The sequence below is a fragment of the Pan paniscus genome, chromosome 2 (genome assembly GCF_029289425.2).
Source record: "Pan paniscus chromosome 2, NHGRI_mPanPan1-v2.0_pri, whole genome shotgun sequence".
NCBI classification, from domain to species: Eukaryota; Metazoa; Chordata; class Mammalia; order Primates; family Hominidae; genus Pan; species Pan paniscus.
In genome coordinates this window covers 67557886-67585806 of record NC_085926.1, presented here as the reverse complement: position 1 = coordinate 67585806, position 27921 = coordinate 67557886, and the positions used below count along the sequence as shown (strand labels likewise).

At 41.0% G+C, this 27921-nt stretch overlaps 1 protein-coding gene across 1 annotated transcript in view; it reads left to right on the top strand.

The window, feature by feature from the left end:
* The first annotated feature begins 2691 nt into the window (after positions 1-2691).
* SUCLG2 (succinate-CoA ligase GDP-forming subunit beta) overlaps positions 2692-27921 on the top strand; it is a 285838-nt gene continuing 260608 nt past the window's right edge. Inside the window, exon 1 of the mRNA XM_034956854.3 lies at positions 2692-2824. Within this exon, the coding sequence (XP_034812745.2) occupies positions 2741-2824 (84 nt within the window). The 5' untranslated portion in view covers positions 2692-2740. The remainder of the gene's footprint in view (positions 2825-27921) is intronic.

Genomic DNA, 27921 nt, shown 5'->3' with positions numbered 1-27921 from the left:
GCTGGAGTCTCTGTGAATCCACTGTGATTCTGGGAGCTGCTCGATTGGCGAACCGTTCATTGCTCAATTAAACTCCTTTACATTTAATTTAGCTGAAGTTTTTCTTTCATCAATGGAGATGATGGAAAGAGTGCAGTTTTTCTGAGTAGAATACAAACTAATAAATGTAGGATGGAGTTAGACCTTGCCACTTTGCCACCATCATGACAATAATTGATTTAAACAATCATCATCATCCTTATCATCAAAAGATGCTACATCTAGTGGGTAAAATTATGTCTCGAAATGGGCTAGAAATTATATTAAAATAAAAATCCTCAGCTCCCCCACTTTCCAAAGAGAGAGATTAGGAAAGAAGCTAGTAGCAATAGCTGTCTACTTATGTCACATTGTACCTTTTTTCATGATCATATGCTCAAGAATGAGTAAGGTTAAAAAAAAATTAAAATAGTGCTTAATTTGGGGATGGGTGGAAGGGATGTGAATCTCATCTCTTATCAGACCTGCCACCTCTGGCAAGTTACTTAACCTCTGTGCACCTCAGTTTTCTCTTCTGCAAAATGGGGATTGTACACTTCTACTCATTTAAAACTTTGCTATGAAGACTAAACAAGTTTATATTTGTCTAGTGCTTGGCACACATTCAGTAACTTTGCTGTTGTTTTTATTATATGCACATTGCTTAGACTCGCGTAAACTCTGTGAAAGGGAAATAATCTTGGGACTCCCAAATCACTAAGGTAAAGGGAAAAGTTAAGGTGGGAACTGCTTAGGGCAAACCTGCCTCCCATTCTATTCAAAGTCATCCCTCTGCTCACAGAGATAGATGCACAGCTGATTGCTTCCTTTGGAAAGGCCAATCAGAAACCCAAAAGAATGCAACCCTTTGTGTCTTATCTACCCATAACCTAGAAGCCCCTCCTTGCTTCCAGTTGTCTCGCTTTTCTGGACCAAACCAATGTACATTTTACATATATTGATGTCTCATATCTCCCTAAAATGTATAAAACCAAGCTGTGTCCTCCACCACACCTTGGGCACATGTCAGGAACTCCTGAGGCTGTGTCACAGGCACGTGTCCTTAACTATGGCCAAATAAACTTCTTAAATTGATTGAGACCTGTGTCAGGTATTTGGGGTTCACAACTCCAAATGAATGTTGCTTTTATCACTCTGATTACTGGGCTTAAAATCCTCCAATAGCTTTGTGTCCGGAATTGGTTCCTTCCCGTGGGTTCTTAATCGTCTCGCTGACTTCCAGAATGAAACTGCAGACCCTCGCGGTAAAGATGGCGTGACCAGAATTTGTTCCTTCAGATGTTCAAATGTATCTGGGGTTTCTTCCTTCCGGTGGATTCGTGGTCTCGCTGACTTCAGGAGTGAAGCCGCAGACTTCACAGTGAGTGTTACAGCTCTTAAAGGTGGCCCGTCCGGAGTTGTTTGTTCCTGCCTGTGGGTTCGTGGTCTCGCTGACTTCACGAATGAAGCTGCAGACCTTCGCAGTGAGTGTTACAGCCCTCGAAGGTGGGGCATACGGAGTTCTTCATTCCTCCCAGTGGGTTCGCAGTCTCCCTGACCTCAGGAGTGAAGCTGCAAACCTTTGTGGTGAGTGTTATAGCTCATAAGGATAGTGCGGACCCAAACAGTGAACAGCAGCAAGAGCTACCTCAAAAAGCAAAAGCACAAAGCAACCACAACGTGGAAGGAGACCCCAACTAGGGGCCACTACTGGCTCTGGTGTCCAGCTTTTATTCCCTTATTTGGCCCCACCCTCATCCTGCTGATTGGTCCATTTTACAGAGTGCCGATTGGTCCATTTTACAGAGTGCTGATTGGTGCATTTACAAACGTTTAGCTAGACACAGAGCGCTGATTGGTGCGTTTTTACAGAGTGCCGATTGGTGTGTTTACAAACCTTTAGCCAGACACCTAGCACTGATTGGTGCATTTACAATCCTTTAGCTAACAGAAAAGTTCTCCAAGTCCCCACCCGATTAGCTAGACACAGAGTGCTGACTGGTGTGTTTACAAACCTTTAGCTAGACACAGAGCTCTGATTGGTGCATTTACAATCATTTAGCTAGACAGAGAAGTTCTCCAAGTCCCCAACCGACCCACCTGGCTTCATCTCTCAGCTTTACATTGATCTTAGGTTAAGGATAGAACAAAACAAAACACCCACAACTCCTTAAGGGATGGAGAGCTTCCAATGGCCTCTCCTTGACTCACCTGAAGCCCTGGGCTGCAGGAACCTCACCTGTCTCTATTCGTTAAAGTCTCAGCTCAAACACCACTGTCCCAGATAGGCCTCGTGACCGCAGGACTAGACCACGGTTCTCTGCAGAGGGCGTCAGCTCCGTGAGCCACCCTTCCAGCACCCACTGCCATGGCGAATATTCGCTTGTTTGGCCATCCAGGGACTGTTTGAGCCCCAAGACCGCAGGGCTCGGGGTCTGTCTTTGCTCAGGACGATAACCCGGGGACTGGACAGTAGGCCCTCAGGCCTTGGGACCGCTCAAAGTGAACCGGGGCCGGGTGGGGGACCCAGGGCTCTGCAGCCTTAAGAACGCCTGTGCCCCCGGGACGCAGGGGTCAGGCCCGGCCCGGACCGCCTCTGCCTCCTCCTGCTTTTCCTCCCCGCACCCGCTTCTCCTCTGACCCCTCCTCCCGCTGCTCCTCCTCCGCCTCCTTCCCCTGCCCGCGCCCGCCCTACTGCCCCGTGCCGAGTTTCCTGTTTAAGATGGCGTCCCCCGTAGCAGCGCAGGCCGGGAAGCTTCTGCGAACCCTAGCGCTGCGGCCCCGCTTCCTGGCGGCCGGGTCCCAGGTGAGCGTGGCGGCAGGAGCTGCGGGCGCTAGCAGCGGCGCCGGCCTGCCCGGGCTTCCCTCGCCCCCTGCTACTCTTGGTCTCCGCCTGACCCCCTGCGCGGCCCCTCGGGCGCCCCACTTCGGGAGGTGACGCGGCGCCGGGTCCAGGCGCAGCAGGGAACTCCGCTCCAGTGTGGGGCAGGGGCGGCGCGGCGGCAGCCCCGGGTGCCTCGGGGTATGAGCGACCCAACGCACTAGAGTCTCCGCTGTCTGCCCGCGCAGACTCATGGCGAAGGCGCTGAAGCAGGCGCTGGACGCAAGTTTAAGAAAAGTTTCTTGGACCGGGTTTTGGAGCCCTGAGGTTTTATTGTCAGCTCTACTAATTCTGCTTTTCAAACTTCTGGCACTAACCCTGAGTACGTTTAGACCACGTGATAAACATGCCTGGAAACCCGTTTCAGCCCAACTAGGAACTCACCCCCTAGGGTGAACTTCCTGCAGGCTACCTGCTTTTGCAGACTTTTAATGTGCCTGAGTTGGTCAAATCCGTGGGTCAAGGAGAAAAATGGGAAACGATCTTTCTCTTCTTTCCAATGAAAAATCAGGCCTGTCACTAAAACGCATTAGACCATTGACCCTGTCCATGTCCTCCTTGTTGATGGAGAATGAAATCAAAGAGGGTCAGTGGTGGGCTGGATAGCGATTGGAACTTGGCCTCTAGCAGATTTTTACCTTCTGCAGATGGCAAGCGTTAAAATAGTCAGAAGGACTTCAGGAAAGTTTTGAGTTGGTGATGACTCTTGTAGAAATCACTCAACCACTGAACTGGTTAGTCTCCGTAGATTATCTCTCTTCCCTTTTAAAGAAAGCACAGTCTGGGATTCAGCCACAGCAGAGTTAATGACCTTGCCTATTTCCCCATTTTTAATTGATGAGAGGCAAATTATCACTCATACAATTTTAACCAGGATGTGCATAGTATAGTTTTTTAGAAAATTTAAAAAATAGTGATTAATGATTTTTTGAGTTACTCTAAACTTTGGTTATGACATCTGTGAGCTATTTTTACCCCTCTCCTTTCATTTCCTGCCTCCCCATTTCTCTGTTATTGTTAATGTAAATTTAAAAGGTGCTAATACTTACTACTGTAATATTCTTAATAGGTGCTTGACAGTATAATGAGGTAGCAAAAGGAATGGCAGTTTTGTCTAATTAAAACTCACAAATAACTGTTGTAATAGAGTAAGGAGAATACCTCCAGGTGATGAAGTCCTATTCATTATTTAAGTGTTAGAAAAAACAAGAACTAGGGTGCTAACCATGAGTGTAGACTTGAATTGATGAGAAACATGGGGCCCAGGGCAGTGAAAACTCATGAATTGTACAGAGAAACTGAAAATGCAGAGTGTTTAGCTGAAATATGTGAAGCCTACTTCCCTAACCAAGAAATAAGAGGCTGAACGCAACACAGGAGAAAATCTGGTTGGGGAGAGATACTCTTGGTTTGTCAAGAAAACTGGGTAAAAAGATCTGTTAGCACACCCCATCTGGTTACTATGATTTACATACTTGTGGATGATGTGTTATTCTGTAAATTCTTAGAAGGTAAAAATAGGTTTTTTTAAAGATAGAAAGGTATACAGTGTCCAAGAACTGGAAATGGACATTAGCAATCATTTAGTCCAGCCAGCTCATTTCATGGGTAGAGAAATTGAGGCCTAAAGAAGTTCAATGACATATTCAACGATACAGTGAGAGTTTGTGGCATTCCAGAGTAAAGGCTTACCTTTACGTTTCCGTTACACCATGCTGTTTCCTGGTGAGTATATACTTCCTCATGAAAATATATTATATCAACATGCAAATTAATCTGCATGCCAGTAGTAACTATATAACATCCAAGTCATTAGCACCACTGACACATTTTTATTTTTTTCTTTATGACCATCTTAGAATTGTCCATAAAAATGGTGAGTATTGCAATTTTCAAATTCTTGGGTGCTTCCTATGATCTGTTTCATGTACACTGATTTGATATTACGTTTCCATAGTCCCTTGCCCGTGGCAGACATTGCAGTTAAACATGGCCCACTTCTCTCATCATACTTAAGAATCCTCACCAAGTGTCTCAGAAATCTGTTGCCACTCTTGGCCCAGACCTATTTTATACCACCAGGCCTTGTGAAAAACTGTTGTCTGTACAGAAATAAAAGACCCAGTTTCTGCTTAGAGAAATAACTTTAACTGGTCTCTCAAAGATACCCATAGAATGACATTTTGTCTACCTCCTTCCTATGGTTAAATTTAACATTTGACACATATTCCTGATGCTTAGTGTCATTGAAGGTTTTTTTTAATTTTTCACCTTTGCTGTTAGCTTTACTGTTTTGACTTTTGATTGATAGTACGTCCTTAAAGGGTCCACTTTAGTCATTTCTTATTTTTCATATAGTTTTTATTCAGCCCATACCATTTGGCAGGACTGTTGTAGGCCCTGGGGTTTGGGGATGGTGAATGAGGCAGGCAGAGTCTTTGGCCGCGTGATACTTTATTTTAATAGAGGTGGGAGAGAGTGAGCCAGTACACATATAACCAATAATAAAAATGATTTCAGCCAATGACAGATTCTGTGAAGAAAATCAGTCAGGGTCATGGGATGGAGAATGGATTGCTTCACAGCAGGGTAGTTTAGACTGGATGATCAGAGGAGACCTATTTGATATGGTGTGTTTTTGATTGGCATAATTTTTTAAACTGAAATACAAGACATACTGAAAAATGAACAGTTACAAATGAACAACTTGATGAATTTTCATAAACTGAATGCAAACCCAGCTAACTAGGTACAGATGAAGAAAACGATCATTTAACAACAACCCAGAGGCCCCCTGGTGCTCCTGCCTGTCACTACCTCCACCCTACAAAGGGTCACCAGTCCCCTGACTTATAACACTGGTTTTGTTCAGTTTTGTACTTTAGGTGAAATTATATGTATGCATACACATACTTCACATTGCTCAGCATTATATGTAAGTGATCCTGGAGGTGGCCTTTTTGACATTTGAGCTGAGACCTGAGTGATGAAAGGTAGCCAGCTAGGTGAGACTAAGGGGAAGAGTGTGTTAGGCAGAGCAGACAGCAAGTGCAAAGACTGAGATGAGAATGAGCTGGGCATGTCTAGGTAATTAGAGGGGGAAAGTGGTAGTAGACTAGGTCTGAGAGGAAGACAAGGGCCAAATCATGTGGAGACCTGCAGGGTCTGCTAAGGAGGTTTCAGGGGTTTAAACCATACAGAGGCTGAATCCCAGTCCTGGCAGCCAAAGCACAGGCATGTAATTAATGTACTGTACATGCCCCCTATTATAAATCTAAGTTAGGCTGGCTTTGAAACTTTTAGCAGAGTGGTGTTCAGTGAATTTAGCAGTAAGGGTCTAACCATGGTTAGAAGTCTTTCCAAAGACCTAAATCCTGGTAGACAGGGGCCATGTTGCTGTGTCCATATAGCCAAGCGAAAAGAGTGTGCAGTACTTGGTGGTGTAATATAGCCAGGCACTGCCATGGTGGGCAAGATATGAGTACATACTGCCAGTCAAGTCTTAGGGGAAATGTTGGCTGAGGGCACTGAGTTTGAAATGGTTCTTAAAGTTAAGTCTAAGCACAGTTTTGTTGTCTCTTAGGGTATTTCCCCTCTTTGGCTAGTGGAAGTTCATGGAGCTCTCTTGTAGGAGAAGCACTGCCTTTCAGGTCTCCAATTTTATTTTACTTTTTTTTTTGAAAGAGAGTCTCACTCTCACCCAGGCTGGAGTGCGGTGGCCTGATCTTGGCTCACTACAACCTTCTCCTCCTGGGTACAAGCGATTCTCCTGCCTCGGCTTCCTGAGTAGCTGGTACTACAGATGCACGCCACCATGCCTGGCTGATTTTTGTATTTTTGGTAGAGATGGGGTTTCGCCATGTTGGTCAGGTTTGTCTCAAACTCCTGACCTCAAGTGATCTGCCCCCTTCAGCCTCCCAAAGTGTTGGGATTACAGATGTGGGCCACTGTGCCTGGCCAGGCCTCCTATTTTAGAATCCTTGTTGTGTGTTTTCTGTGCAGCCCAGAGCTTCTGTCCAGGGACTTACAGAGGAATGTATGTTGTCAAAGAAACTGCTTAAACCCATGCCCCTGCTGTTGTATACTCAGAAAGAATGGCTCCAGCCTAATTTTCTGCCTTTACGGAAGTGGGAGGAGAAAGATGAATGCATGACTTTTGTAAGTGAAGGACTAAAGGTTATGGGCAAGTTCTTATCAGCTAAATGAGGCTGTGGCGGCTGCATTGGAAGTTGTGACTTACCTATATCTCCCTCTTGCCTAGGAGAATAAATATTTGACTTTTTTCTTTTTTTAAAATGAAGTACAGCTGCAATTTCTGCTTTTAGAAAAGGGAATCCATCTCAAATAATTTAGATGCTAAACTATTGACCTTCCTTGTGGGGAAGACCGTTAAGTGATAGCTTTGTCCTAAATTGGTTTTGTTTGCTGTAAATAAGGCATTTCTTTTATGGGTGAGTGAGTGCACAGACCCACAGTAGTGAGAACTTTCCTGCCCTCGTACCCTGGTCTAGTTCTGCAGGCGCAAAGCCCAGAAAGTCACTGAAATATGGCATATTTGGGGGAGGAAAAGAAATTACATAAGTAACCTCAGATCATTTGTCCTTCAGCTGTCTTTACCACTCAATCTGCAATTGTCACTTGATGCATCACTTTCTGTTACTTGATGGAAAAGTTTTACTGAAGAACTTGAGAGATTTGGAAATATTTGAACAAATGGTAATATCAGTACACTAATGAAATTTGGAGATTAATCTTGAGAGTTTGTGAGGAAGGTGGAGATGATGAAGAAGGCAGTCCAGGTGAATTCATGCAGAGGCAGAGGTGAGAGAACAGGGGGAGAGTAGTTGTAGTGAGCAGTTTAGTATGGAGAAGGGAGAGGTGGTGGATAGCAGAAGTTGAGGGACAATGGCACTTTCGGGTATACAAGGAAGTCTAAATGGGGCTTCAGAAAGCCCAGAATTCAGCAGGGAATAAAATTAACCCCCACAACTGAAAAATCAAACAAATATCATTTATGTAGCAAATATTTTCTGAATGCTTATTACAGCTCATGCTTTATAGAATGTTGGGCAGATAAATATGACTGAGTGAATGCAGACAGGAATAAGAAACACAGCTCCTACCTTCAGAGGGCACTGAGGTACAATTGGCCTATAAACCTGTAGTTATACTAAAACATAGTGGGTACTGCAATTGAGCTGTGTTCTTAGCCTTCTAAGATACTGTTGGCCTCTGTCAACCACTTACCCTGTGTCTGCAGAACTATTCCCTCTGATCATTCATTGCCTCATCTCTGTCTTCATCAGCTTTCTGATTCAACGTTGATTCTTCAGATAGGCTTTTTCCTAATTACCTTACCCAGCCCTGCCTTTCCAGGGATTATTCTCTGTACCCTTATCTGCTTTGTTCTTTATAACACTTGACTGTACCTGGTAGTGTTATTTGTTTATTGGCCATCTTCCCCGCTCTCCTACAAGTTGAAGAATGTAAGCTCCACAGAGGCAAAGTGATACAGCTTAATGTAACAGCGTGAGTGATTCCCCAGCTGGCCGGAGTTGGTATTCAGTAAGCATTTGTGGTCTCAGTGAATGAGTAGGGTGCACAGAGAATGGAGAGGGAGGTAAGGAACAGGAGAAGTTGAGGGATGATGTGGCTCATTTCAGCAAATGAGGAAGAAGGAAGGGGCTATAGAAATCCTAGTTGTGAAAGGGTCCTCATAATCATAGAACTGTTCCTTGGGCATGTAGTATATAACAAGGCTGTCTGAAGTAATCTCCACACATTATTTCCTTAACCCTTATAACATCACTGCAGGGGAGATTTCACAGTCTCCATGTTTTATAGAAGCAGTCAGAGGCATAGAGAGGCCCTGTAGTCATTTGCTTAAAATCACAGTGCCAGGGAGTCACCCGCCTCATGCTGATAAAGGACTTATGCTGTTAAATTATTAAGCTCTGTCACTGAAAGATCCTAGTTGGGCTGAACTAGGCAGTTAAACTGATTGCTTACCTTTCCCCATCTTTTTGCCCTTGAGTGACACTCGCCTTTGGTCATTTGGACTTGTGCTGATGAAGGTGTGCTGATCAACTTGGCATGGTTGCCCTTTCTGGACTCTTATCCACCTTCCTCTCTCTCTGGCTTCAGGATCTTGTCAACAGAGTAGTAGGGAGATTAAAGACACGAAGTCTGGGTTCAAATTCAACGGAGTTCAAATTCTTATGCCATCTCCCATGTTCTTTCTCTGCAACCTGGAGCAAATTATTGAACCTGACTGAGCCTCAATTTACTGTTACTTGAAAAGGGGATCGTTTGCACAGATAGTTACAAAGATTAAATAAGATGATATTTAAGACATTTGGCATATGACCCGATGGTGGGCCCAGGATGATTATTTCTCTTGCACTGAATTTGAAGCTAAATTTGCTGGTCTTTTTAAAAGGCTTTATTGAGCTAGAATAATTTTGCTTTCCCAGATTCAGTAAGCATTTATCATTTGCTGCCATCTCAGGGTTAGTCACTGGCTTGGTGCTTCCATACATTTTATTTCACTTCGTCCTTGCAGTAGCCATGTGAAATAGGAGTTATTGTTCCCAGCTTACTTCTGGGGAATCTGAGGCTCAGAGGGGTGAAGATCTGCCTCCCGGGCTCTGATTATCTTCAGGATTCCACAGTTGGGATGAATGTCTGGTGAGGCCTGAGGTGGCAGTGGGGAGGCGCTCATGGGGAGCTTAATTGTACCATCCTGGTTATTACTCATTTCACAAACATTTACATGTCTCAGTGTTGACTTAGTAGTGATGGCTGCTGGACCTCGTGCATCAAAGATTTGAGGTGAGGGAACACTTAAAGAATTGGCAGTAGCCACAGCATGAACCAACGGCCAACTGGACATGACTTTCACTGTGTGCTTAGCACAAACTACTGCCCTCAGCGTTTCAAGAATGCTGGAGAAATTGTGAAATGTCATTGCCTTTGCAATGTGGGCTTTGGGGGATGGTGTTGGAGGATGGAGTTTCCTGGTATTCTGGGTTCAGACTTTGACCAGTGTACTGAGTGTGGTCAGCTTTTACCCTTTCTAGAAATGATTCCAAAAGAATAGGACTTAGGCAGTAGCCATAAATGCATAGATTTCTAACATTTACCTTTGAATTTTATTTTTATTTTAAAATTCGAGGGATTTGACATAATATATGAATTGATAATGGAGACATGGCAAAGCACAAGGCATGGTTTGTGTAAGTTTGGGTCCTGTGGGTTGGAGTGGGGGGACTAGCATCTTTTTTCTGCTCCCATCCATTTCTCCCTGTGCTTGCTGTGTTTCCATTTGTGGGCTGTCTTAGTCCCAGAGTTGTGACTTGAGAGCCCTAAGGAGGTTCAGGAGGGCTGCCTTGTAGAGTTTACGGTGAGAAATGAGGCCAGAGACAAGAGCAAGGACAAGATCGCTGATCCTGGTAGGCCTGGTAATGAAGCTAAGCTTGTTCTTGAGGAGGGCAATGGGGAGCCATTGAAGGGTTTTAGACAGTGAAGTGGCAAGGGCAGTTTAATGCGTAGAGTACTCTTTCTGGATATAGTGTGGAGAGGGTTGGAGAAATGCAAGAATGGAGATCATTTGGGCGACTTTGGCATCGATTCAATGCTGTGAGTCATTATGCCAGGATACTAGATGTACACCATGAGTGGAATCAGACTGCCCGGGTTTAACTCTTGCCTTCAGCACTCCATAGCTTTGTGATCTTGTGACAGTTACTTATATTTCTTTGTAAGATACCTTTTTTTTTTCTTTTTCACATTTCAGTGTCTCTGAAAGCTGAATTTATTTATTTTTATTTATATTTTTTCAGACAGAGTCTCACTCTCTTGCCCAGGCTTGAGTGCAGTGGTGAGATCTTGGCTCACTGCAACCTCCATCTTCCAGGTTCAAGTGATTCTCCTGACTCAGCCTCCCAAGTAGCTGGAATTACAGGTGTACACCACCACACCTAGCTAATTTTTGTATTTTTAGTAGAGATGGAGTTTCACCATGTTGGCCAGGCTTGTCTTGAACTCCTGACCTCAGGTGATCCACCCACCTGGCCTCACAAAGTGCTGGGATTAAGGCGTGAGCCACCGTGCCCGGCCAAACTTTATTGTTTCGATATTGTCTGGTTTTAAGTAAGGGATCCACCCCCATCTTATTGTCTGTGGCTGAAGTCGGGAGGCCTGTGGAGAGGAACAGCACCATGCTTTCCTCCCTGCCTGAAGCAGGGCTCGGCTCTGGGTACAGTGTCTGGGGAGTGGCCTGATCCATTTAGGGCACCATATTCTCCCCTCCCCTCCCCTCCCCTCCATTCCCCTCCCTTCCCCGTGCCCACAGCATTGATTGGCTTGCCCACAGCATTGATTGGAGGTAGGGATCAGCATTATAGCTTTACCAGAAAATATTAAGGTTTTCTCCTTATCAATGGAGATCTCTTCACATTTTTATAAGGAACTATTTTTTATCCTTTGCTTTTTGTCCCCAGCTTCTGCTTGTACTCTCTTACCTGTTGTTGAGATGCTATGCTATACCATCTGGACTTGAAGGACTTATTTGAGTTAGTAAGTCCTTTCCTACCTTTGAAAGAAAGGGGGAAAACCAGTTCTCATAGGCATTCTCATTCCAGCCTGAGGGCTTACGTGGGCCTTTAATAAGTAATAGAAAGTGGAGAGTTATTAATTATTTTTGATTAAGGGAATAAACTATTAATGATGAGTGTTTCTTTGTTAAGATTCAGGGCTCTTTTAAAGTGATGTATCATTAAAATTGAAAGCCAACAATACAGGGAAAAAAGGAATTTTTCAGCTTTTAACTTTTTTATAATTACCATGGAAAAAAATATACGTGCTATTTGGCACATTAGAAAAACTAAGTAAATTTTGAGATGTTGAAGTTGTAAACAGATTATCCTCATGAATTTTAAAATGATGCAGAAGGACTGAATGGCTCAGTGTTGAATAGGATGGTTGGAAATGGAGGCAGAAGGCTTGTGACTTGTCCTAAGCGAGGGTGGGCCTGAGGACACTTTTAGGATTGGAGTCCCACGTCCAAAACTCACAGCATAGCATGTTGTGAGTGTCTAATGGATCCTTTCTTTTTTGTTTGATATGAGTTTATGATGAGGCTTTTATGACCAGTATAAAATAGCTTTTATGACTATATTTTGTATAAAATATAATTTTAATATGTGGGGAGACTTACAGAGTTAAACTTTATAGGAAGATGAGAGAAAAATACTAAATTTTCTTTATGTTAAAGGGCCCCAAGCGAGAATATTTAGTAGTGGTATTTCATTTTGCTTAATATTGGCAGTATATCAGTAATGTTACGCTTATGGTAAGCCAAGAGTCATAGTGTTCCTTTCTTGAAGATATGTTGTCATGTGCTACAGGATGAATCTGTTTCCTCCTGCATACTTCAGAGTCCTTCTTTTCAGGTCAGTGGAATATTTTTCCTGGAATTTTGACGTTAAGCAACATTGTCATAATTTAGGTAAAATTAATTATTGACACAAAGCAGTGTTTTCTGATTGACTTTTAGGGTGTTGAGGGAGGTGGCAAAAGAATTGCTTTTTTGATTAAAAATTTGGATCATTAAGTTCCTTTTTTGTCTCTGAAACCTTGTTTTTGATTTCCAAAGCTTCTAAAGGTACTAAAAAATATGAATGTGTATATTCTTTAATTTAAAATTTTTATTATATATTTATTATTGTAGTAAAATATACATGACATAAAATTGACCATTTTAACCATTTTTGCCATTTTTATCATTTTGCCATTTTAACCATACTCGGGCATTGTTATATATTCATATTGTTGTGCAGCCATCACCATCATCCATTTCCTGAACTTATTCATCCTCCCCTACTAAAACTCTGTACCTATTCAATGCTAACTCCCCCATCTCCCCTTCCCCTAGTCCCTGCCAACCACTGTTCTACTTTTGATCTCTGTGAATTTGACTACTCTAGGAACCTTATCTAAAAAGATTCATACTATAGCTATTCTTTTATGACTGGCTTATTTCATTTAGCATAATGTCTTCAAAGTTCATCTGTGTTGCAGCATGTGCAAAAACTTCCTTATCAGGCTGAATAATATTCCATGATATGTGTATATATTTTTTAATCCATTAATTTGTCGGTGGACACTTGGGTTGCTTTCCCTTTTTGGCTATGTGAATAATGCTGCTATGAACATGAGTGTTCCGTGGAGGTATACCTTATGTTAACATTCACCTGAGTAGAAATGTTGTCTCATATGTAGCTTGGGCTACATTTTCAGTTTCCCATGTCCAACTAAAACGTCTATTAAGAAATATCTTTCCTGATAATGTTTCTGTTAAATATTCATATTCATTGATTCTTTCAGTGGGTCAAATGCAGCACAGTTCCACTATTAGGCACACTATTAGGCGGTGGCTCATGCCTGTAATCCCAGCACTTTGTGAGGCCCAGGTGGGTGGATCATCTGAGGTCAGGAGTTCAAGACAAGCCTGGCCAACATGGTGAAACTCCATCTCTACTAAAAATACAAAAATTAGCCAGGTGTGATGGTGTACACCTGTAATTCCAGCTACTTGGGAGGCTGAGTCAGGAGAATCACTTGAACCTGGGAGGTGGAGGTTGCAGGTGGTGGGTTTGTAGGAAGCTTGGGGATATGAGACAGTTGCTGCCTTTAAGGAACCTACAGTCTCATTTGTTGGAGACTGATGAGAAATGGGCAATTACAGTGAGGTGTGTTTGGTGTTGTGAGAGCACCCCAGCCCTCTGGGGATACTGTAAATCCTCACTAAAGACATTCCAATTTGTTCTCTGCTTCCATACCCATTCCAGCACTGAATGTAGGAAGAGGATAAGAAGTTAATTATACAGCCTTGGAGGACAGAAATGGTTTCACCATAAAGCAAACCTGTTTTCTGTAGGCTAATTGATGTAAACAAGAGTTTTAAGTTCAGCATACTTCAGGTTACAGAAACATCATCAAACTTCCAAAGACCAAAAACACTGCTAATATTAAACACTGAATTAAATGTAAGCTCTACATACATTTCAAAAAATTAATAAAAACAAGTAAGATAATGATTTACCCAGTTTCTGGTGATAAGTGAGTGATGGCGGTCGTAGTAGTTGTAGTTTAAATCACAGAATAAATGTTTGCAAAGTGAAAATGGTAGGGAGCACCTCCTTTCACCACAAAGTTCAGAAACAAACACAAACACTGAGTACTTTTGGACCACGCTGTTTAGTGTGTTTGTATGATTATTGTAGACTTGATGAATGTTTATTTGACAATCATTTACATTCATTCATTTTATTCCAGTTCCGTGTCACAGGTGGCAGATGCCCATCCCAGTAGCTCAGGGAGCAAGGCAGGAACCTGTTTGCCAGGAACCAGGATGCCATTCCCTTGCAGGGTGCCATCTCTCTGACACACACACACACACACACACACACACACACACACAGAGTCCTCTTCTGTTGTACTTGCCTGTACAATGGCTATTAATGGTGTCTGGATAACCTGAAGTGAAGCACATGTACAAATAGACACCTGATGTTTATCAAGCACATTCTGTGGGCCAGGTTTGGCGCTGTGCACTTGAGGAGGATTATCATGTTGAGTATTCATGGCAGCCCTAGGAGGAAGGCATTATTATAGCCATTGCTAAGTTCATTTTATTTTCTTTACTTATTTATGTAGAGATGGGGTCTTGTTGTGTCACCCAGGCTGGAGTGCAGTGGCAAGATCGTATAACAGCTCACTGCATCCTTGAACTTCTGGGCACAACGAATCCTCTGTTCTCAGCCTCCAGATTAGCTGGGACTACAGGTGCATGCCACTATGCCTGGCCAATTTTTTTTTTTTTTTAATTTTGTAGGGACAAGGTCTTGCTTTGTTGCCCAGGTTGGTCTCCAACTTGTGGCCTCAAGTGATCCTCCCACCTCAGCCTCCTAAAGTGCTGAGATTACGGGTGTGAGCCACCATGCCTAGCTACTAAGCCCATTTTAAAGAGGAACAAACTGCGGCTCAGAGATCTTAAACAACTTCCTTGTTGTCACAGCTGTTGCCCTGCACATCTCCTCAGGATGCCACTCACGTGGGTCCACTGAATTATGCCTGATAATGGGTGGAATTGTGTCCCCCACAAAATTCCTATGTTGAAATCTAACCTTCAGTATCTCAGAATGTGACCTAATGTAATTTGATTTTCTCTGTAAAGACTCTATCTTTAAAGGAGATAGAAGGTAAGAGATAGATAGAGGAAATCAAGTTAAAATGAGGTCGTTAGGGAGGGCCCTAATTCAATATGACTGGTGTCTTTATAAAAAGAGAAAATTTATACTCGGGCACACACGCCCAGGGAGAAAGCCATGTGAAGATGAAAGTAGTGATGCTTTTGCAAGCCAGGAACACCAAAGATTGCCTGTGAACCACTGGAAGCTAGGAGAGAGGCATGGACCAGATTCTCCCTCACAGCCCTCAGAAGAAACCAACCCTTCCGATACCTTGATCTCAGACTTTAATAAGCCTCCTAAACTGCGAGAGAATACCTTTCTGTTGTTTCAGCCACCCAGTTTGTGGTACTTTGTATGCCAGTCCTAGGATACCCAGTATGTGGTACTTTGTATGCCAGTCCTAGGATACTAATACACACATCAATGAACTTTTTGTGGTCTGTACATTTGTGAAGAATGAGAGTGACAAAGTCATCCTAGTATTATTATGAAAATAGTTTTGACCTCACAGACCTCCAGAACCACCCTGCATTGAGACAACGTGGGTGTGGTTGATTTTTTTGATCAAACATATCTGAAATTGTAGGTTGGTGCAAAAGTAATGCGGTTTTTGAAATTTGTAACTTTGCACCAACCTAATATGTGACCAGATGAGCCTTTGTTTTTTCACCTTGGCACTTCTGGAGTCTCTGAACTTGTGCTGGAGATGCATGCTTTTCTGGCTGCTTGGAGAGCTAGCTCATGGACCACTGCCATGAGTTCTTTTGCTTTATGCTTCCAGCACTTGTTTTCCAACTAAAACATTGTTTCCTACACCTTATTTGCTAGTGTTGGATTTGAGAAGCTCTGACCATTTCTACGAGTGAAATCAACTTAAAGACAGACGAGTTGCAATTGAGAAGAATATCCCAAGGAAAGGGGCACAGGTTTATTGTCATTTCCCAAATAGGAGCTCTAGAAATATTTTAAACAATAACAAGAGATTGGAATAAATGCAGAGCCTTGTTCAGATGTATCAATTTTGGTATTTTTTAATTTTGATTTTAAGTAAATCCAGCAAACCTCATTATTATTTTTAATCTCACTTAGTTTTTAACCATTCTCTTTATCCAGACAGCTCACCCAAGGTTAAACAAAAACACTAACATTTTACTACCTATGTTCCAGGCCTTTTGAAAAACAGTTTTGTAACTTAATTCAGCTGATCTTTGGTAATCAGAAGCTAACACCAAGCACTGTTTTTCTTCAGCAGTCTAAAGTTGAAATTTAAGAACAATCAGCATGCAATCAAAAGCTGATTGTAAATGAACAATAATGAACATAAAAGTGAAATCACTTCTGAGGGTTCTAATGAAAGAAAAAAAGGAGTAATAGCAGTAGTTGAAAAAGGAGCATGATAAAAAGTGGGTGCAGTTATGCCAATAGGCAAATAGTGGTGAAAATTAGCCAGCAATAATATTCCATGGAATGCTCAACGAGTTTTGGGGAGAATGGGGAAAACAAATGTTATAAGAGAGTAAAAAATCTATATAAATGTGTAGATTTACTGCTGTAGATGAAGTCATCTAGGAAGAATCGTAGTGGATTTTTAGGAGTGAATCACATCTCTGTTCTAGATGCAGGCAGATGGTATGCAGAGAAAAGGTTCAGTTGTGCCTGTTTCTGGCCCACTGATCAACAGCATGGCTTTAGGGAAGAGACTCAGTTTCCTTACTAAACTCTGTTTAACATTCATTGTACATCTATCATGTATCAGGGATTATGCTGTGTGCCAGATACATGCTTAACTTTGCAAAATGGCTGTTGAAACAGTGCTGCCCAGAGCACGGGACACATCCATTGGCAGTACACGAGATGAGTTTAGGTAACGCAGGGATGCAGCATCCAATACCAGTGAGTCACATAGTGCTGAATTCATTGTTACTGTCTTTGGAACCTTAGGATTTTGTCACGGAGAAATTTTCAGTTTTGTGCTTGTATGCCTTTAAGATCTTCAGCTTAGGGCTTTATACCTCAAATAATCAGAATTGAATCCCTTTTATTTTTTAATTATGCTATTTCCTTCTACTTACACAAACAGTATAGGTAGTGCTCTAAAGTTTTCTCTATCTTTAAGTTAAAATAAACATCATAAATAAACTGATACTGGTATTAGTGTTCTCTAGATGTAGCAAGAATTGTGTATGAGTGATTCTTGTTTGGGGAACCTTGGACCATAGTAGCCCTAAGACTTTTCTTATTGTTCCCTGGTCACACATCCTGAGAAAAGGATTCATGTGAAAGTGACTTTTCGGGGAGGCATTCTCAGGAAAAACTCAAAGGGGTTTAGAGAAGTTGAAGGGAAGGAGGCTGAGAAGGGTGTGTTATTAAACTGAATCCCAAAGAGGGTGACTTTGCTTAATTCCACAGGACAGCTATGGAAACTGTGTAGGTTACACCTCAGAGTTGTAGTTAGGGGCAAGAGAGTTGAAGTATTTATATACCCTCTTCAAGGTTCTTTAAGGGCATGTTGTCTTCAGCATCTTAAGACAAAGACCTGCCGGGGCTGCTCTTGGGAGTAAGAGTGCACAGTGAGTCTGTATAAAAATGGTGGCGCGATCTGAGGCCATGCGGATGGAGCACTGAGAGCATCTGCTGCAAGGCTCTTCCATGGCTAATGTGACATGTAAGCCACTTACTAGCTTTGTGCCTCGGACAACTGGTTTAACACTTCGGTGCCTCATCTAGGGTAAAGTAATAGTAGTACCCCTTCAGGGCTTTTTGTGATGTTTAAGTATCAATATCATTGACTTCACATTTTTCTTCTAAATCTATTCACTATTAAAAATATTTAAATCCACCTTTGAGCCCCTCCATAAGTAATAGTGTCCATGAAAGTATGGGCTTGGTAAATTACTGATACATATACATTTTTTTCGAATGTACATTACAATAAATTACACAGAAGAAAGCCTTGACAGAGCTTTCTTTAAAAACATGCCAAGAACTCTTATCCGTTAACTGAAGCCAGCTCTTCTTTTCTCTGGACACATGGCTGTACTGGATCTCCCAGCTTGCCTTGCAGCTGGACAAGGCCACGGAATAGCTCTAGACTGATGGAATGTGAGTAGAGGCTGTAGGCCAGTCCAGCTTATAAAGAACTCCTGTATGTTTCCTTTATGTTTTTTCCCTTCCTGTTAGGTGGTGATGACCACTTTGATTTGGAAGCCATGTGGTTATAATGGCGGAGCCTCTGTGGAGGAGAGCTGTCCTACCTACATATTCACCTTCCCAGGACTGTGACTTTAGCAAGAAGCATGGTTGTGTTGTGTTGAGCTACTTCGTGTTTGGGCTTATTTGGTGCTGTAACCTATTGTGCTTGAATTGATACACAGCTCAGAAAATGTTGGGTAAAATCATACATCATGTGACCTTGAGTCAATCAATTTACCTTTCTGAACCTCAGTTTCCTCAGTTGTGGAATGGGAATAATTAGAGATGGGGAATTGTTGGTGAACTTTGAAAAGCTCCACATAGACAAGGGATTACTATGGTCTTTCACTTGTGGTTGTAAATAGTAAGGATTGGGGGTATTGTACCTTTCCAGCTGGTGTCAGAAGGGGAATGCTGTTTGGCTGCCATTCTCATCTCCGAGATTTCTCTAAAGTTTAACCATGTTTATGGGTTCCTGCTTTCTTGTGACCACTGTTACACTAAGTCTGGCAAAGTAGAAGGACAGATGAAGGACAGCATTTGCCTCAGTCTGGTGCACATTGTTGATGGCAGGCATCAAGAATGATTTTAGGGATATCCTGATGAACATTTATATGTAATAGTAATGCATTGTATATTACGAAAAGTATATAACTAGCATTCTAAATTTGTAATTTTATACTTATTGCTTAGGGTGAGGCTAAAGTAGGTATTTAAATAAAAAAACATAGGCAGTAGACTTAAACAAGTTAACAGTTGTACTTGTGGTAAGCATCTGTTGTGAAAATTACTGAAGTTGGTATGTGAGTGACCTGAAGTTTGGGAGGCACTAAGATAGGCAGAGTCCAGTATATACCATCTTTATATATTGAATGAACTGTATTTAATTCATTCGTCCAGCAAGTACTATTTGTGTATTTACTATGATCTCAGAACATTTTTAGGCACCAGGATACAACGGAACAAAGCATATTCTTTGTGCATTGTCTTTTATTTGTCACTGGAAAGAAGGTAGAGATTTTTGTCTGTTGTTCAGATGACATATGTGCTATTAGGAAAAATAAGGCAGGAAGGAGAGGAACAGAATGTGAGTAATGGGTTGTACCTTTAATTAGGGTTTCCCAGGAAGTAGTCATCTGTAAGGTGGTATTTGAGCAAAGACATGAAGGAGGTGAAAGAGTGAGCCATGGGGGAATCTAGGGAAAATGTGTTCCAGGCAGAGGGAACAGAAAGTGCAGAGACCCTGAGATGGGGGCATGTGCCTGGCATGTTTAAGTAACAAGCAGCCAGTGTATCTGGGAGGGAATGAGTAGGGGGAAGAGAGGAGTTTGGAGAGATGGGCAGGTGAGATCCATTCAGGTTTATCAATAACTTATTCTTTTTCATTGCTGAGTTGTATTCCATGGTATGAATATACCACAGTTTTTTTTTTTTTAAACTATCTCCCCACTGAAGGACATTTTATTTATTTCTAGTTTTGGGCTGTTACAAATAAAACTGCTGTAACAGTCATGTAGAAGTGTTTGTTTGGACAAACATTTTCATTTCTCTGGGATAAATGCCCAAGAGTGTAATTGCTAGGTCATTTTTTAAGTGTATGTTTAGCTTTTTAAGAAACTGCCAAACTATTTTTCAGAGTGGCTCTTCTATTTTTGTTCCTACTGGGAATGTATGAGAGATCCAGTTTCTTTACATCCTTGCCAGCATTTGATATTGTTAACTTTTCTTATTTTTAGTTTCAGCTGTCCTAATAGGTATGTAGTGATATCTCTTTGTGGTCTTAATTTGCAACTAATCGCTACTGATGTTGAACATCTTTCTATGTGCTTATTTGCCATCTGCCATATGTTCTTCATTGAAACGTCTCTTTATATCTTTTGCCCGTTTTCTAATGAGATTGTGTTTTTATAATGTTGAGTAGTAAAAGTTCTTTATATATTCAATTTACTAGTCCTCTGCCAGATGTGTGGTTTGCAGATATTTTCTCACAGTCCATAGCTTCTTCTCATCCTCTTAAGAGTTCTTTCACAGAGCAAAAGTTTTAAGTTTTGATGAAGTCCAATTTATCTGTTTTTTTGATGGATCAAGATTTTTGTGTTATGTCTAGGAACTCTTCATCAAGCCCTAGATTGACAATGTTTTCTCTCATGTTATCTTCTAAAAGTTTTCATAGTTTTACACTTAAATCCATGATTCATTTTGTATTAATTTTTATATAAGGGGTGAGGTTAGGTTCAGGTTAACTTTTTGCTCATCGAGTTCCTTTTGCATCATTTATTAAAATGCTATCCTTCTTCCATTGAATTGATTTTGCTTAGAAAGTTTTTAATTCTTTTGATGGAATTCTAGGAATTTAGAACTAGTAGGTGTCTTGACATCATTTGTTGCATGATAAAGCAACTGAATGACAGAGAAGTTAAATGTGGAAGACTAGCTTTGCTGCTTAGAACAAAGCTTTTGATTTCCATTCCAGGGCACTTCCACCTTCTACTTCTGGTAAAGTAAATATATATACTTGGATCTTTGGATGTATTTTGTTTTTGATGCAGACTCAATGATTTGGTGTCTTTATGTGGCATTGCTTGGATTTTAAGATTTTTTGAGTCAAGGACCATTTGCGATTCTGGAAAGTGAAATTGAATTTGGCTTAATATTCCCATGGACTCTGGGCTAACAAAGCCAGGCTGAACTCGTCTATCTAACTGCATTAAAAAAGATATTAATCTCGGCTGGGCGCAGTGGCTCATGCCTGTAATCCCAGCACTTTGGGAGGCCCAGGTGGGTGGATCACGAAGTCAAGAGATCGAGACCGTCTTGGCTAACATGGTGTAACTCCGTCTCTACTAAAAATACAAAAAATTAGCTGTGCGTGGTGGCACGCGCCTGTTGTCCCAGCTACTTGGGAGGCTGAGACAGGAGAATTGCTTGAACCCGGGAGGCGGGGGTTGCAGTGAGCCAAGATTGCACCATTGCACTCCATCCTGAGTGACAGAGCGAGACTCCATCTCAAAAAGAAAAAAAAAAGATATGACTCTTGAAACTTGGTATTTTGGTGAAATCAGTTTATATAGTTTCTGTTTAGAAGGTTTTTTTCCTGCAATTTTGAAGTGTGATGGACCACAGGAACCTGAAGAATGTAATTGTGTGATAACCTCAGTAACGTTTACAGCATGTTGATTGAATAAAAAATGCTGAAATGGGTTTGGATGGCTGGTAATAATGGATTTACTTCTCTTGGATTCCTTTCTGTGCATCTCTCAGGAAAAAATCTGATAGAAGCTTAAGTCTTCTTGACTCCCTCAAGAATGGGGGAAAAACAATGCACATATTGATTGTAATTCTACTTCCACGGTGGTTTATAGAATCTTAGGATGGTAACGACCTTTGGAAATGATTCAGTCCTAACACGGAAGCTAAGGCCATTTTGTATGGGCAATACAAACTTGTGTATGGTCACTGGGAATAGAAATCCATGTGGGTTTTTTGTTTTGTTTTGTTGTATTTCCTTTTTTACAGTAGAGTATGGCTGTTATACAGAATCAAATTGGTGTTTTGAAGATTTTGTTTTCATTCAGCTTTCATAACAAATACTGTAATAAGACAAATACTGTAACTATAATATATAGTTTAGTGGATTAGAAACACAGGCTCTCAAGGCAGACTCCGAGTTCTAATCATAGCTCTGACTTTGCTAGCTGTCCTCTGTTGTGAAGACAGACTGTCCTGTGTGTATAGTAAGTGGTCAACAAATGTTGGTGATGGTGATGGTATTAGTAGTACTCATTTGGTTAGCAATGATAATAATTATAATAATACATTTTTGTCTTTTTCTTCAATAAGTTGAACATACAGATTTTTCTGATATATCATTTTACATATTGGCATGCTGTAAGATTGGATTACATGGTATGCTTTCTTAAAATAGCAAGCTAAATAATAGGTGATGAATATCACACAGAACTTACCAGTAAGCTGGTCTCACACATTTAACATCTCTGAAATTCAGTTGCTTTATCATGTAAGAGATGATATCCAGACACCTAACAGTTCTAAAATCCTAGAATTCCAACAAACGGGTTAAAAGCTTTCTAAGCAAAACCAATTCAGTGGAGGAAGGATAGCATTTCAACAGATAATGCAAGAGGAACTGGATATGCATAAGCAAAAAAAAGTTAATCGCAACCTAACTCATCAGTAAGCTGGATTCTTACTTTCCATGATATTCTCTCCAAATCATCAGAAGGGTGTTACAGAGAGTAATACTGGTACCACATTGTATATGTACATCCTTCACATCATTTTTCCAAACTATTATGGGCCTTATCCTCTTTCCTTGTACTCCGTGTAGACTTACATGCAAACACAAATCCCCATGTTCTTGCCACACTGAACTATGTGAGGTCCCTTCAAACACTGGACTTGGATGTCGCCCATTAAGTTTCTTCTACTGGAAATGCCTTTTGCTAACATATCTCCATTTTGTCTTTGGGATTCAGCCTAAATAGTACTTCTCAAGATATGTTTCTCTAACTTCCCATCCCCTCAGCAGTGGCCAAGTCTCTTTCATCTTTCTGTCTCCAGCATCTAGCACACGGTGGTTCTATAGAATGATGATGGCGAGTTGCAGGTTAGCGGAGGCTTACATTGAACTGAAGGCAAGGAGTTTTCTGCTTTTGATGAGCGATTAGTAACCTTAAATTATCCAGAAGAAAGTTTGGGCGTCTGGGTGGCATCATCAGAACTTGAAAAGTTGAGAGAATAATTTTATTTCTCATTTAATGAAAAAGTGCTCATGAATAACTAGCAAAAATTTAATTGAGAGAATAATCAATATTGCTTCCAGCCATCCCCACCCCCAACCCATTTGAAATACCAGTTGCTTCATCCTTTTACCTGAGGAGCTCTTTAGTCAGTGATATTTGGAATAGTACGGAGAAGTTAAGATTTGAAGGTTCAGTATCTGTTCTTAATTTTCAGGGCTGGTAAGCTTTGTGCTACCACAAGTTAGCATTTATTTTCTGTATTATTTACATCTATTAGCATACTTTTCTATACAGTAGAATTTGTTCTACTAAGTGGCAATGTTGCAAACAAACATAGACATGGTTGGAGAAGCTTTTGTTTCTAATATGAGGTCAGCTACATAGAGGACATAGAACATTTAAACTCCATTTTGTTGTTATTATTGTTCTAATCTTAGCTTTGCATTTTGTTTTGAGAGATTACCTGATGGCTACTGATGTCTTAGTTAATTCCATGGTATGAAATGAGGGAATGATGACTCAATAAGAAACTATTTGATAGGACAGCAGAGCCAGCATCTAGTCTTTTCTAAAATATTTCATTTGTTTGTATATGAAAAAAAATTATTTCAGAGAAAAGCTTCTGATTAAAAAAATTCTCCTTAGCTTGTCATTATCTGTATATTTTATGGCCCTTTGTCCTGAAATTCTGACTTTTTCTGTCACTAGTCTGTTAAGTTTTTATTGACCTTCTCAAAATAGGATGTCTTCTAGCTTGACAGGTAGCAGTTGGCTTTATACTGAATCTTCAATTCTAGGAATCTGAGATTTTTTAAAAAACTGTTTTTGAAGACTAAGTAGTATTTTGAGGGTACCAAGTTGCTGACATAAAATGACTAGTATAAAAACATGTAGTCTTGGGGAAAAAATAAATGTATATTATATTTTTAGATACCTGATCTGAAACAGGTGATGTCATATCTTTTCTAATTTTTTGATTTGGACAATTTAGCTTGTACTTGTTTCAAAAAACTTGAAAACACAGAAAACTATGTAAAGGTCCATAATGATCACCTATAATTACCTGTGCTCTAGAGAAAGCCATTATGAATAATAATGTGGAACTTCTTACTGTTTTGCACACATGTATGTTTTATGTATATATGCAGTTTCTTTTAAACAAAATTAGGATCATACTAATTAGATAATGTTGTTTCCTTCACGCTTAACATTAAATCAGAAGTGCTTACCCGTGCATTAAAAATTTTTACAAATATTATTTCTGTTGCCAAAGAATTGGAAAGAAAAGAAGGCTGCACTCACATAGATGCCATCATTTATTTTGTCATTTCCTTATTAGTGGGAATTTGTGTTATTTCTAGTGTTCTGCTGTTTTAATGATGTGATTAATATCCTTGAATGTAAATTTCTCCTTACTAATCAAATTCTTGAAACATTCTGTCAGATTGCCCTCCAGAAAATCTGTACAAATTTATACTCCTACTCATGGTGATTAATAATAGCAAAAACAATAATAATGGCTACTATTTATTGACAATTTATTATATGCCACATCCTATTCTAAGCACTTTGTATGGATTAACTCATTTCTCACTGAGCACCAGCTTCCTTTTAGAGGTAAGAAAATCAAAGTGCACTATATAAGAATGTGAGTTTTCTAGTATCATGACCAACATCAAGTATGACAGTTAGACTGGGTGTGGTGGCCCATGCCTGTAATCCTAGTATATTGGGAAGCCTTTATGGGAGAATCCCTTGAACTCAGGAGTTAGAGACCAGCCTGGGCAATTTAATGAGACCCTATCTCTACGAAAAATAAAAAAAATTAGTTGGGCATGGCAGGAGGATCACCTAGCCCAGGAGTTATTACTTACATGAACCTGTAGTCCCAGCTACTCAGGAGGCTGAAGCTGGAGGATCACCTGAGCCCAGGAGAGCGACGCTGCAGTGAGCCAAGATCAGGCCACTGCACTCCAGCCTGGGTGACAGCGCAAGGTCCTGTCTCAACAAAACACAACAAAACACAACACCTAAGTGACAGAAAAAAGTCTTCCAATTTATTAGATATGGGAAAAACCTCTCATTGCTTTAAATTGCATTGCTCTAATACTATAAATACTATACTTTTTTTTTCCATCTGCAAAGAGCAAATGTTATTATCTTCCTCTGCCTTAGGAAGAAATTTGTTTCTAAAAACTTCCTAGGAAAAATTCTAAATTCTCCTTAGTCACAAGTATAGTTACATTAATTTTAGTAGAAAGATTTTGAATGCATGGCGAAATTTCAAAATTAACACAAATTTTTGCTAAACAAATAACATAAACAGTTAAGTTTGACATGAGCTGTTAAAATGGACACAGTTTCGGCCAGGCGCGGTGGCTCACGCCTGTAATCCCAGCACTTTGGGAGGCCAAGGCAGGCTGATCACGAGGTCAGGAGATCGAGACCATCCTGGCTAACACGGTGAAACCCCGTCTCTACTAAAAATACAAAAGATTAGCCAGGCGTGGTGGTGGGCGCCTGGAGTCCCAGCTACTCAGGAGGCTGAGGCAGGAGAATAGCGTGAACCTGCGAGGCGGAGCTTGTGGTGAGCTGAGATCGCGCCACTGCACTCCAGCCTGGGCGACAGAGCGAGACTCCGTCTCAAAAAAAAAAAAAAAAAAAAGGACACAGTTTCCTCAGGAGTTACTCATCATCGCATGACATAACAAGACATCCTATGCAGTCTTTACCCTTGCATTATTTATGCTGTAACAGGCCTATTACCTATGTTCCTTCAGTTTTTTTATTATAAAACTATATATAGTTTTATATTTAGTGCACTTAATATTTACTTAACAAATATTCATTTAATACTCATTGTTTATGTAATTGAAACTTTAATGCAAGCCTCATTCAAGAAAACTATAAACCATACAGAAGAAATCAATGAAACCAATACAAGTGATGCACGAGATAATCAGTATAACAAACTAGCAAACTATAAGCACTTACATCAGATGTACAGATCTAAGGCTCCTTGCATGATGTTTCATTTCCCAGCTTTCAGCTGCTCACAAGACATGATGTATTTAAAATGATCCTTGTAAACGCAAATAAATGCCATGTAAGTCAAACTAGGTTTGTTAAATGAAATTCCTCATTAAGTTGAATTCTTGTAACCTTATATGTTATGTATATCTCAGGGTCTTCCTGTGTTATAAATTATTGGGATTAGGGAGAGAAACTGAAGTTTATTTTGTGCTGCGTTGCTTAGTTAAGGTTTTTAATTGAGTTTTGCCAATGGCAGGTTTGTAGCAAAGAGGCCATGTGGTTAGATTTCAGTTTTCAAAATCACTTTGGCTGTTTACGCAGAGTAAACTGTAGCCTGCAAAAGTAGAGATGGTGAGACCAGAGGTAGGATGCTGTTTGGGGTGTTAAGTGGAGATAGCTAGGTGTGAGCCTTAGGCCACCTGCATTAGGATAACCTGGGATACCTGTTAAAATTTTAGATTCCTGACTCCCTTTGATTTAATCTATGGGTAAAGCTCAGGGAACTACATTCTAATTAACACAGGATATTTTCTTGACCCCTTTGTGGGACTTGTGACAGGGGTGCCTCATTTACTCAGCCTACCCCTGTCTACCCTTCATGGGAGGGAGTGTGTGAGTGCAGGAACTGGAGTGAGTGCTTTTGGGTGCTGGCAGGAACAAACTCTGTTTATTCTGCCTGCCATGCTCAACCTCTTGTGGGAAGGAGCATTCAGGCAAGCAAGTACAGGATCCTGCTGGCTGCTTTTGGGTGTCAGCAGGAGCAAACTCTGTGTGGGCTCCATGGCAGCGTCCAGGTGGGGGTGCCTGTGACGCCCAAAGCCCAAGAGGGCATGTTACAATGCTCTTTTAGCTCTTCTGTCCACCAACGGCTTAAGTGTTAATAGTTAGTGGGCCCTTTGCCTCATTGCGTGGGGTGGCTCCCCTCTACCAGTGATGGCAAAGGGTCAGTGTGACAGGGTTTTTTTTGGGTATCTGCACTTATGGCTCCTGAACGCTTGTCTGACATCTGGAAAAAATGAGGTCTCAGGAATGAATTGAAGGATGGTGAATGTGGAGGATTTTACTGAATGATGAAAGTGGCTCTCAGCAGGAAGGGCAGCTGGAAAGGGGAGGGGATGGGCAGGTAATCGTCCCCTCAAGTCTGGCCGCCTCCAGCCAGACTCTTCTTCGAAGTCAAGCTGTCAAGCCAGCCCTCTGAAGTGAAGTTGCTTCTCTCCAGTGTCCAGCTACTTCTCTGCTTCTCTCTGACTGAGTCTGGGGTCTTTATAGGCACAGGATGGGGGGATGGGCAGGCCATGAGTAGTTTAGGATAAGGCAACATTCCAGTGGGAACACAGGGATAGAAGTTCTCACTTTGGGTCATGGGTTTCTGGCTTTTTGGCTTGAAGGTGGGGTTTTGCCAGGGACCTGCCCTTGTCTGCCTAGAATTTCTCTGCCTCCTGCCTCTATCATTATACCATAATGAGTTCCTCACACAAAATATCTCACATTAATGTTTTAGAACCACTAAACTAGTGATCTCTAGGGTACATTTTAGCTCTGGCAAACCCTAAAACACTTGGGTCTGTTTTATAGATTTTTTCCATAAAGAAAAAGAGATATTTTAATACTTTAAGAATGCATTTTAAGGTGTCTTCTGAAGAACTAGGGACCATTTATTGGATAGTGGATAGTTATAACGTAAGGTCCTAGTTAATCTAGATAATTTTTTTTTCTTATTTTCTTAAACTTCTATGGGGGAGGAAGTTCTTCCTATAACTTTCCCATTAGACTTCCTCTA